Consider the following 13,169-nt stretch of genomic DNA (forward strand, 5'->3'; position numbering starts at 1 on the left):
AGATTTATTTTGTCATTTATATGTAAAATATTGAATATTGAATTATCGAACAGCAATTCAGCACTGCTTTTAATTTATATGGAAGAATAATATATTTTTTATTTCATTCATAAATCAGATTTACAGTGAATATAATCATACTGTTGCCGGGTAAACATGTTACGGGAAGCAGGCAACAGTAAAAACACACATGCAGCAGAAAATTATCTTCTCGAATTTTACTGCGATTCTTGATTATGGGTAAATTTTTTGCCTACATCCACATATTTATGTTAGAATTTTGGAATTTATTTTCGTTTGGCACATCAAGCGTACTAAGGTTTTTACGACCATCGCGGATCGAATACCCTTCGAGTGAGTAACATTCATGAACTTCCGAATTCCAGATCTTTTAATTTCAAGACTGGATTGAGTTCTACGTAATATTGGTCAGTTAAGGTTCACTGGTAGTTCAGTTATTCAATCGTTCTTCAAGCTTGATACTTCGTTCAGCTGAACGATTTAATAAACCTTAACTGCCCAATGTAGAATTTCCGTATCTGCATGATAGCTGACACGACGTTCTCTATTTGAAACATTCAAATAAAAAATGGTAGTTATTTATTTTTAAACTGGCTTTCAAATGAACAAGGCGTAGCGTTAGTAATGACTTGAAGTATATTAAGATGTTTTATTTACTTCAATCTCGATTGGATATTATAGAGATTCTCACCAAAATAAAATGTGAGCAGATTAATATTCTAAAAAAAAACTTTAGCAACAGCGTTCTAATCAGTAAAAAAATCGACTTTTTTCATTTATGTAAATAAAAGACACATCAAATTGAATAGAAATCTTGTGAAATAATTTTACAGTTTTTTCACATCAAAAATATTTTCGGTGGAACATTTAATTAGAAGAAAAGCATTCAAGTAAAATTAAAACAATACAATATTTTTTGCACAAATAGATCGTGTTTCCGTAATTAAGATGCGCAGAAAAGAGGAACTCTGAACAGCTCTTGCTCTGACAATAACCAAACTTTCAAAATTAAATCAATTGTATGAAAAGAAGAGGATGCCTCTGACAGAACTTCTTTCTGGGCAGCTCTTTTGTGATCAGACGAAGCCTGTCTTTGACGCAAACGCACTGGTCTTGAGGGACACGATAATTAATTTCCTTCATGAATTGAAGGCTAAAGAAATTTATTCTCGTATAAGCTCCGCATATATATATATATATAGTTTACTCAGTTGGATCGATTAATGAGGGGGAAGTACTGATGGTTATTAGATTCACTAGGGAGAAGTAATGATTATTATAAGATTGTCTAAAAAATTTCTTGGTAATTATCATTGAAGTTTAGGCTCTCTACTAAAAATTATTTATATAATGAAAATTCTAAATTATGTTTTACAACTGCAATGAATAAACTTATCTTATTCGAGCTCAGGTTGTAATTTTAACTACAGTTGACCAATTCTAATCCATGGAGACAAGCTAAACACGCAACCAAGAATCTGGCATTTGTGTCACGCACATGAAGCGAGATTTAAAAGTTGGGAGATTTGCCTAAGCAAGGCTCACCAAACGAGCCCAATTAGAGGTTGGCACTTCACGGAGACTAAATTTCTCTCTCGCTTCGCCTGGACTTGATTTAAATTCTGAGCAAAACACACATTCAAAGTTTTATTTCCCAGCTAAAAAATCCAAGGAGATCGCACCTGGATACACTGAGCACATGCGAGCAGTTTTTTATCTCTGGGATAAATGAGGCTGGATGAGGGAGAAGTTAAATTGGCGAGCATAAATTACTGAGCTCCTAAATGTGCATATTGCGCACATCTTAATGCTCACAATTAAAATTAATTACGCAAATTGCACTTTTATTGAGCGCGGCCATCTTGTTTCATAGATCAGTAAATTAATCGTGGGTGACATCTTTTCTTGATATTGAAAAATTGTTTACATATCTTGTTGCGGAAATATTAAAAAGCAATACAAATTTGTTGAATAAACTACAAAAATCAATCTTTACACCAAATGATAAACTTGCTGAGGATTTAAAACTATGCTTTCTGAAGTGGATAAATTAGCGATGATGAATTTTCATCATTTCAATTTTTCATAAGGAAAATTTGGTAAATTGCAACTTCTCAGACAGTATAATCTGTTCGTGCAAAAAATTAAATAACTGATTTAAATGCAAGTGTTAATTAGAAGAAACTGCAGGAGTGACACCATGAAATGAAAACTTCTTAAAAAATAAAAGTTAATTTAAGCGCGTAGAGGATAAAAAACTTTCAATTTGTTCGTTTCACGTGAGTAAAACTTGAGAACGAGAACGTGATAGGGCAACGTGGGGCAGCGCGCCCCCCACTTTTTTTAAACTAAATTTTTGATGAAGTTTTAATTGATACGAGGTGGTTCTTTGTTTTGTTTAAAGGTGCAACTAATGAGGAATGTATGATGTGAATTAGACGAAGAACACGGACCAATATCTGCCATACTTAGCGAGAAACCCGCTATGGGCCCGTGACCCGCAGTGGGCTCGCTGCCCCATGTTACCCTACTAATGACAATAAGAATAGTACTCTTATTCAATTCATTCACTTTTTATTTTTTGTAAATATTTTTAGCTAACCTCTTGTAAGCATAGTTTTAATTCTCTATTTCTTATGGGCTCCTATGGTTTACCTGTTCATCAGACCTTTAGAGAGTAAAAGCTAGTCAACGACGTATCAAATAGTTTCATGCTAACTCAGTTATTCGAGGGGCGCCAATACTTCAGTCGGTGACGCGCCTCATCTTAACCAAGTAAGTAAGTTATTCGTAGCCCGCGTCCAAACTGCCCACAATACTTCGGTGCGTTAATTTATGCCTTCTTATAACTTGTTTATAGTTTTGATGATTATTTGTTATATTTGAATATTATAACCATAAATTTTAGTTTATAGGGTTAATATATTTATGTTTGTTCTCACAGATACAATTTTTCATTCAATAAAAAGGAATTTGTTTTCGAAACTGTGGTTATACTAAAACCTGAACGCGGACTAAAGCAACCAAAACTCAACAAAACGGAAAGCGTTTTACATTCTTCTTATTCAATTCATTCATTCGCATTCACTGTGAGCAGACCATCATTCGGATATACGCCAGAATCGTTAAAGCTTGGAATTAAATAAATTATTTTTATTCAGAACTGATGACAACTGACTACTCTGCTTGACTTTAAATAATTAATTAAATAAATTATGTTTAATGACTTTAATGACAACTGACTTCTCTGCTACTAAGCTACTTTGTTCACCAGACCAAGTACAATGCTAGCAAGCTACCTCATTTACCAATCCAGGTAAATTTACTTATTAACTGACAATCACTGTTGAAGTACTTAGATTTATGCGTCTTCAAAATTTCAAAAACTTACATAGAATAACTAAGACTAATAGTCAAAAAGTGTATTGCGTGACTTCTATGTATTATGAGAATACTATCTTAATAGTGAAAATTTCCAGAATTTAATGATGTTTACAGGCTATAAAATACTTGACCTTTTCATGCATTATGTACCTTCATTAACGAACACTACGCGCTGTACTAATAGAAATGGAGACCCAAACATCTATACATCGACGGCCGCCTATAACGCGTTCGAAATTTGTAGGAAATAACAGATATCAAGTGAGATATAAAATTCTGAGCAGAGGCACTCGAAATTAATGAGCTCGGCAACGGCGAATGAAATCTCGACAGGATGGCACGTAATCCGGTCGAAAAATTACGGGTAACACTAAAAATTTGTACCGCATTTCAAAAATATTTAGAAATTTTACTTCCTGAAAAAGAAATTTTGAAATAAAGTTCATGGGAAATCATAATTAATGTTAATGTACTTTTTTTCCTAATGGTTGTCCATTGAAAACATAATATAGCATAGGATATCGGGACATATTGAACTTTTATTTATAAGAATGGTTAGTGTTGATCAATCAATATGATCGAGCATGGTTAAAATTCCAACAATGGGAAAGTTATTTTTTATTTCATCCTGAGTTTCGAAAGAATCTCTACTAATTTTTTTCAGTGTACTGTTCAAATATTTTAGTATTTAAAAAATATTTAAGCTTTTCCCCTGGCGCTTAAACAGCCAAGCTCAGTTCCTGATGACAAATTTGTTACTTTACTTTACAAGTACTTTAATTATTACATCATATCGTTTTCATTATTATTTCTAGAGTCGAGTTGAGAATAACTAAGGCCATTCTAGAAGGAAGTTAAAATGTGTTCAGGCAGAAGAAAGTCATGAAAAATTAATTCCATGTCGGAACACAACCAATATTATTGAATACTTGGATTTATATTCTAACATGGACAAGATTCTGGAAAACATTTAGTTTTTTTTTCGTATATTCTACAGAAAATACTTACGCATCCCTAATAAGTTAAATGAAAATTTTAAACTTATGATCCACTTCGGCCGTTTCTATAAATGTTTGATAAAAGATGAAACAAATAACATCTGTGTTTGATCTTGTTTACAAAGTTTGCTGAAACTTTATGTACGATAAATGAAGTTACGGTAAGTGTCGAGCTGAGTTCACTTATACTTTCTGGGTGTGTTGGAGCCTCACACGCAGGTGTGTTGGAGCCTCACACGCAGGTGTGTTGGAGCCTCACACGCAGGTGTGTTGAAGCCTCACACGCAGGTGTGTTGGAGCCTCACACGCAGGTGTGTTGGAGCTTCAACTTTCCATTAAAGTTTCAACTTATGACAAAGAGGACCATTTTTAACGCTGCTCTCCGGTCGCAGTTTAAAGTTAAGACACCAAAAGATGAAGTTTTTGTATCTATTTGCGTATGAAATATGGATCCATATTTAATGGATATTACTTTCGCTGAAATATGAATGGAATAGGAAAACGTTCCTACTTATGTACGAGTGAATATCAAAGAATAGGAAATATTATTTAAATTTGCAAGGAATTTGACAAACATTTTATTACTATGAGAGTGATCGTTTGTAAATGCTCCTATAATGAACGAATAAAGCAATAAATCTTCTGTCTGAATATTATAAGCAATAAATCTTCAGTCTAAATGTTCAGTCTTTAATTTAATACAATTAAAAATATTATTCCAAAGATAAACGATCGTAATTACTAGATGTGAACTCATTACAATTAGATTAATGGATCTAGAATATTGTTCAGAGAAGAGCGTTACTTGATTAACCCACGAAATTATGGCTTCTAGAGTGACAGATGACAGAGCCTGACACGGTATTTATTTAAATAGTACTATTTGTTATTAATTTATTAACTGAGCTAAAGTAATGAAGATTCAAGAAATTGCTGGTAGAATTGCAATACTATGATCAGTATCATGTAATGTGTATTGTGTGGTGTGTGCTGGGATGTTTGTGATGTGATGTGTGTGAAGACTGGAAGATATTATTATTTCTATTATTATATTATTATTTTTTGAGCTGAGTTCAGAAATATAATATATACTACTTCCCAAATATTAAAAATTCCTTATTTGATAATAGTTCCGGAATATGATTACTTTTTATATACATCTGAGATATGTTGAAGAACATAAAATACATTTTTGGATAAAATGAATCTATTGATAGATACAATCAAACAAAATAGAATTAAAAATTATAGGTCTGGATATAAAACTTGAAAGCATTGTTTAGAAAATAATTCATTAGTTTAAATGCCTCCCATAGAAACCGTGTTAGGGTATTACCTAGATCCTATTTTTCCTATTTCCGGGGGCAAGGTTAAATCAAATTTATTCATTAGATTATTGCTAGGACGTGGTTTTCTCATATCATCATTAATTTGATTTAGAGGTTTACAAAGATTATCGAAATGACGGGTTTTAATTTAATAGGAATCTGGGTAACTGAATTATTATGATTCGTATATTTTATTTCGTTTACAGCAATGAGTTAAGCTGTTAATATTATTCACCATTAATCACGAAATTATTATTTATTACTTCCCACATTCGTCCAATCATTCAAATTTAATAAACGCAATCATATAAATAAGTATTATTATTGTAATTAATGAGTAAATTTTCCTCAAAAGTGTGATATATAAATCATATCTGTGCCCTCCCGAAATACGAAACCAACGAACGAAATTGGAGAATTTCGTTTCGCATTCAGAGAATTCGAAAACGACTCATCGATCGAGCTAACCATATCTCAGTCAGACCCCATGCAGTATAATAGGAAGCCGATTGAATATTTTGATTTGTGGAGGCATTTGCCGTAGACTTCAGGACCCCATGCCTTCAATGGCCAGAACTCAATACTCAATATTGGACGGTATTATAGTGTATGAATGATATATTCACCGCTGAATTATTTAGAAAGATGTGAAGCATTATTCTTCAATATCATATAGTTTAAACGCAGCAATATATTTAGAAGTATATGCATCTTGAGTACAGAAAATAAATTTGCACATATGACATCCGCATATGTTAATTTGACTCTAACGATATATATTTAATAATTTTATAAATAAAAATTAATTTAATTCCTAATTCATTTAATAATATAAATTATGAAAATATCACAAAAATGTAATCTTGAGATTGGAATTTGAATTATGAATATGAACACAAGTTTTCGGAGGTCGAGTAATTTACAAATGCTAAACTTCGTCCGCGCAGTGGCGTCACTTTGTATAATTTGGTATAGGATGTCAAAAGTTGTTCCTTTAAGCAGGTTTCATTAAAGATAAGAGAATTTGTTTTATTGACGATTTTCTGATTAGTTTTTTCACCATAGCGAACAACATTTTTCGTTTGCACAGGTAAATCGAAAATCAGGGTACCGATGGACATTTCTACATGATTTTGTGCTAATGTCGACCCAAATTTCGTCACTCATTGCGCTTCTTAACTTGATAATGAATGATTGAAACATTCGAAACGTCGTTAACGAAATAAAAATGTCCATCCGTACCATGATTTTCAATTTTCCTGTGAAAACCAAAAATTTTGTTCGATATGTTGAAAAAACTAATAAGAAAATCGTCAACAAAACAAATTCTCTGGTCATTAATGCAACCTGCCTAAAAGAACAAAGTCTGCCAACCTATACTAGTTTGTATACATTCTGTTTATATAAACTGAACATTTTTGAGATAATACACTTCACAGAAAATTAGATAAATCTCAAAATTCATTTCATTTTCATATAATAAATTCAAATTCATTCGATCTCAATAAATATTCTATTTACTGAGATTGACACTCCTTCATCACTACCTTTGAACATTTTAAAACCATTGAACCAATGAACTCTAATGAAACTTTTGAGCCAAAGAACGATCCACGTGTATCTCTACCCCCACATCTATACATTTCAATATATATTTCCTGAAACCTGTTAAAGAGAAGAAATTTAAAATGCAGATCTGCGACCGTCATGACAGGTTATTTTTTATCCGTAAATCGGAGTAAATGGCATGAGAAAATATTATAATCTCAACCTGAAAACCTATATCTATAAACCCATAATCCTCAATGTTTACCTTAAAATTTCCACCCTTAACTACTTATTCTCAAGTCTCAACCCTCAACCCCTAAACCACAATTCTCGATTTTTTTTTAACCATCAACTTTAAACCCTGCTGAACCCTGGTCCGTTAACCTTTAACCTAAACCCTCCACCATCCGCCCTCCTCCATCTACATTCAACCACTATACCATCAGCCCTCCACATTCAACCTCTATACCCTTCACCCTCAATCCTATGCACTAAATTTGACGAATAATTTTTAGTTCATGTAATACATAATAAGTAATTCACTCCATCATGCAAATATTGTTAAGAATTTGCAAGCCTTGTAAACAGGAAACAGAATTTTGTTTTCCAATTAAGATTCGATCCACTGTTTCTGAAAACATTTCAATTTACTCATCCAAGTATTTTTTGTTCCGAATTTCATTTTTCGCACATTCAGAATCGCCCGTAAATTCATCGGTAGACATTTTTGTTCACCTGATGCACATGGCAATAATAATTTATAATAGCAATAATATTAATAGGTACCAATCAAGGTGGAACTCCGGTGACGAACTTTATATAAAAATAACTTAATAAATAACGAAATCGAAACATTACATTGTAATAATTATCAAATCGAAATTATTCATGTTGGAGTTCAGGAATGAAGTAGAAAATTTTTAGGTTGAATTTTGGCAATTGTTCAACATTATCAAACTGAAATTAGATAATAATATTTTGAGCATTAGATCAAAAATCTTGAATTCGGAATATTTAATTTAGAGTACAATAGACTATTAATATACATAACATAAATAACATATAGGCTATGAATATTATCATTCCCTTTGTCTGAAACCTAGCGTCAGTTTAAATAATGACAGAAAAGAGAAGTAAAATTAGTCCTTTAAAATAGTACTCACCACATCGATGAGTTGAGAAAGTTTGAGTTTGATCTTGACCACCACCGGATCGCTGACGTTAATGACGGGACGCACGAGTTTGTTGTAGTTGGAGAGGAGGTCGTCATACAGGCGCTTCGCATCGGGATTCCCACATGAACCTGAGAGTTGAAAAATTCTGTAAAATTGGGAAGACTGAACTGTTAAGGGATCATATAAATTACAGTTATTGCGACCACAGTTATACTGTTGCAATTGATCTAATAAGAGTTCGTGTAAGTCAAGGTTATTGTGATCACAGAAAAATTGACGAGTAAAATCATGGCAGGATAAAAATTCCGTTAAATGATTCCGATCGACACTGGCAGGAAAAAATTCAGTAAAATTGTACCGATCGACCTATTTAGAATTCCGATAAATCGAATTTTGGCATCATGGATAAATGTTTAATCAGCATCGCGCATCAAATTAGCACATGGAAATCCATTTGATAATTGAATACGGATTAAAATCGCTGTATTTATTTTGAGACTAAGAAGTATTTAGTCTCTGCAGTGTTTTAGATTCCAATCAAATGAAGATAAAATACTACAAATTGTGCATGCCGCTTCATCCATGCAGGCCACGTTGGGCATTAAAATATCAAACAGTACAGATATTAATATAAATAGCATATGATAGTATAATTATTGATTGCTCATAATTCATTTCAATTTATAAAGATAGATGTTTTATCTAATATACTTCTGTATATTAAAGCTCCATACATTTAAACCATGAAAACGACCATTCCAAGGAATTAAATTGGGTTCTTAAGAAAAATAATTTAGCTGAACTAATGAATTTGACAACTTAACATATCAAATGAACTAAAATACCAGGCAAACGGTATATATTGTATTTTCATGTGTGTTTGTTGCATATTCGCACATTTTAACTAAGCTGTATCATTATTTTATAATCGCATAATTATTAATATTTTATAATTAGGACTAAAGTAAATATAATTTTTTCAAATCATGTGTACGTAATAACTGATACATATCTCTTGATCGGGCTATACAAGATGCTCATCTGATAATAAGGTAATTAATGCATGTTGCCCACCAGATTATTAGATAATATCTGATGCCCATCTTATTATTAGATAATCTCTGATGCCCATCTTATTATTAGATAATCTCTGATACCCATTTGATATCATCCGGTAATGCAGTGTTGGAATAACCATCAGTTTCCAATACAAGCTGGAATAAATTATGAGAGCTCGCTATTGGAGCGGCTTCCCAATTAACCGTTCAAATTGACACGGAATTATCGAATGCCTAATCCTCCTTCAAATTTTAAGGTAAACATGCATTAATAACGACCAAATCTTTTCTAATTCAAGTTGTTGCAATAACAAAAAGTTCTCGTTCATAACATTCACATTTCTTATCAAGCGACTGCAGAATTCACTAATTGATATTTGTATATTCGTATGCTTTAGAGCTGATGAGTGAAGGTAGAAAATTTATTCCATGATATTCTTTACACCAAAATTATTGAAAATTTACCTCAATTCTTTGCTCATATATGTGAATGACCAGGTCTTTGTCCTAGAAGCTTAACCAAAAAGTTTTTGCAATCATCGGTAATGAACTCTTTTTGTCGCATTTACAAGAAAAAAAAAACAGTTATGCGGCTTCGGCATGGACCGTTCCCTTCTTCCTATAGTCGCTAACATATTCAAGAACTTCTATAAGGTTTATTGATTGGATCATTCTCTCGATAATTGTAAGCCAATTTTTACAATAGGTAAAATTTGGAATTGTGCAATAGGTACAATTTTCTAATTTTCAATAATCGCTTTTTTCTTGGATTATTTCAACCTGTAACATCCATCGATAAATTTTATTATGGAGATGGAAGCCAACAATAGTATGTCGTTTCTTAATTGAAAGTTACTAAATCGAACGAACGCACTGAGAATTGAGTGTATCGAAAACCGAAATTTACGGCTTGGACACGAACTTCTTTTGCTTATGCTCATTTAGTTTTGAAATTAACGGTCTTCAAACCATAATTTACCGAGACTATAGAATTTGCTTCACCTTAAATCATATCAAACCCTCGAATCTTAGCCTTACGAAAATACAAAAAAATTCTGTTTAGAAAATACTCTGAATCTATTACTGAGGTTGATCGTAAGGAAACTATTTATTGTACTATTACCTAGTTAGCTCGTCTGAAACAATGTCCCGAGAATAGAAGACCTTTTTGGCAAAATACTTTCCAACATTAACATACATGTTTGACTAGCGTATAATTTCAAAATAACCTCCTTCTTCGTGAATAAGGACGCTGTTCCTCCCCCAGATCTACGAGGTCGTCATAGATATGGTTATGAATAGAGTTGTGCGTGTTGCGCTTCAGCATACGAATGAATGACTTAGTTGACTCAACACATGTTGCCTGCCACATGTTGCCCAACACATGTTGCCTGTCACATGTTGCCTGCCACATGTTGCCTGCCACAGGTTGCCCAACACATGTTGCCTGTCACATGTTGCCTGACATGTTGCCTGCCACAGGTTGCCCAACACATGTTGCCTGTCACATGTTGCCAACACAGGTTGCCCAACACAGGTTGCTCAACACAGGTTGTCCAACACAGCTGCTATCGTTCACATCTACCCATATTGCTATCTCCCCTCACTCTGCTGTGCGCCTTCGCGCTGAACAGGACGACGTGACTGTGTCTGAGAACGATTGCCAGATACTCGGTTCCATCTCCGGTGTTTCAGATTTAAGGTATTTCGATGCACATTTTTAAACGAAAACCTTGTTTTAATAACGCGTACAGTTGTTGTCCTCTTGAAATTGTATATCGATAGGTTCTTATGCTCAATTGTCGTTTTCTCGTTTCTTTGGTTCTAATCCATTTCGCGTAAATTTGGATTTTCCATTTGATTTACCTTTTATTATGAAATTTTTTAGAATAATGATGGAGCCGATCTGTGAAATGTTTTCAATGAAGATTTATGTCATGCAATCACAGTACGCTTTGTCGCTGAAGGGTTGAAAACATTATTTATTAAATTTTACATGATGCATTCTTCCAGATGCATTATAAGCAGTTTTCAAGTCTGACGTAATTTTAGTTGCGTATAAACTGTAACATCCAATTTTTTATAGTGAAACATGGCATTATTATCAACGAAAAATTCTTATTTCAACATAAACTACGCATCAAAAACCGCATCAATCAATTGAACAACATTCAAACAAAAGAAAATTCGCATTAATCAGCTCCCAAATACAAAAACAGGTGAGCCTGCTAGAATATTTTTCGCAAACATTTAATGCAAAAAGGATGAGAAGCTTCGAACTGAACGCAAAAATTACCTTCACGTTTGATAAAATCATCTCAATACTCAATACTCTACATATTTTTTCCCCCAACAAAAATCGAAAACAGTCACAATAATAATTTTCTCAGAAAGTTTAGTCAGTGACAAATGAGCTCCATAGAAGCCTGATTGCTGAAGTTGGCCAATCTACAGAACAGTTCAATTAGCAGTTAATTGCAAACATAACAGTTCTCTTGCACAAAACTAGCGTCCGACCAAGTACAAAACCATAATTGAACTGAATTGATTCGATGCAGCATCAAACTAAGCAAGTGCGACGGATTTCTCGATTTACAAATATTCAAGAGAATTATAATAACATTTTTTAGGTTACGCACGAAAAACTCATGCAAATTTAGAAGCACTAGTCACTATTTAAATTTTACCTTGCAACATTATCATGTTCTATTTTTTTAACGATCGATATAACCGAACATTATCCTTCGCTCAATCCACTTTCACAGTACACATTTTCGCCGATGTCTGTCAATATTCTTTCTTCTCGTAGTTCTTATAACGGGACGACTAACTACATTCAAATATCAAGGATGTCAAATACTTTCAAACATCACGGATTGCCCAACATACGAGGTTGAGTAATTACAGTTTGCGAAATAGTAAAGGGACACGTAACGTATTTACTTAATCCTTTGATTATGAGAGGCTTACACAATGACCATGGAAATGGAAATACATTTACAACAGAGTGGAGTCTGAGAACTCCACAGTTCTGATTGGAGACCAGCTGCAGACTAATAATCCCCACGTCCAACGAAAGATGCGTTCCTATCCTTTTCGTCTTCAGTCATAGTCGGTAAACTGCGGCTATTTTAAACTAACAGTGCTGCCAAAATTTGGCCCGCTACACTATAAGGTGAAGGAATAAGGTGGCATGCATGCGTGATAATCGTTCTATTGAGTCAGCAGAGAGCAGCGCTTGGTCAGTAGCTCCTGTCATGAATACATAAAAGGTATTGAGTGCCATACTCAGTTGACTCGAGCTCAACAGCTTCATATAGTACCTACCCAAACAAAATTTAGAGTCGCAGCAGCTTCTGGTAATCCAAATCATAAGCTGCCGCGTCTGTAAAATTTCACTGGGATAATGACTCGACTTGAAACTAAAGAATTCCGAATAAGAAGTGTAACTCCTATAAAAATTGCTGCGAATTTTCTTCTAAAACTATCTTTTTATTTTCTCCCTTGACATAATACCAGAAGATACTGCGTGCGAATATTCCCCACGAATACTAAGCGAATTTTGTGGTGAATTCGACCTTAATAAAATAGTTGACGACCTAATGTGAGTTTAAGAAGCTTCGACCGTAATAAAATAATTATTTAATTTGACAGTAA

The 13,169-nt window shown here is 33.4% G+C and overlaps 1 protein-coding gene across 1 annotated transcript in view; it reads right to left on the minus strand.

Annotated features, from left to right (window-relative positions):
- The window catches only part of LOC108666871 (acetylcholine receptor subunit alpha-like), a 145,858-nt gene that overhangs the window by 51,775 nt on the left and 80,914 nt on the right, over positions 1–13,169 (minus strand). The window contains exon 2 of the mRNA XM_018153809.2: positions 8,443–8,582. Within this exon, the coding sequence (XP_018009298.1) occupies positions 8,443–8,582 (140 nt within the window). The remainder of the gene's footprint in view (positions 1–8,442; positions 8,583–13,169) is intronic.

This window comes from Hyalella azteca, unplaced genomic scaffold (genome assembly GCF_000764305.2).
Source record: "Hyalella azteca isolate HAZT.00-mixed unplaced genomic scaffold, Hazt_2.0.2 contig6532, whole genome shotgun sequence".
Classification (NCBI taxonomy): Eukaryota; Metazoa; Arthropoda; class Malacostraca; order Amphipoda; family Hyalellidae; genus Hyalella; species Hyalella azteca.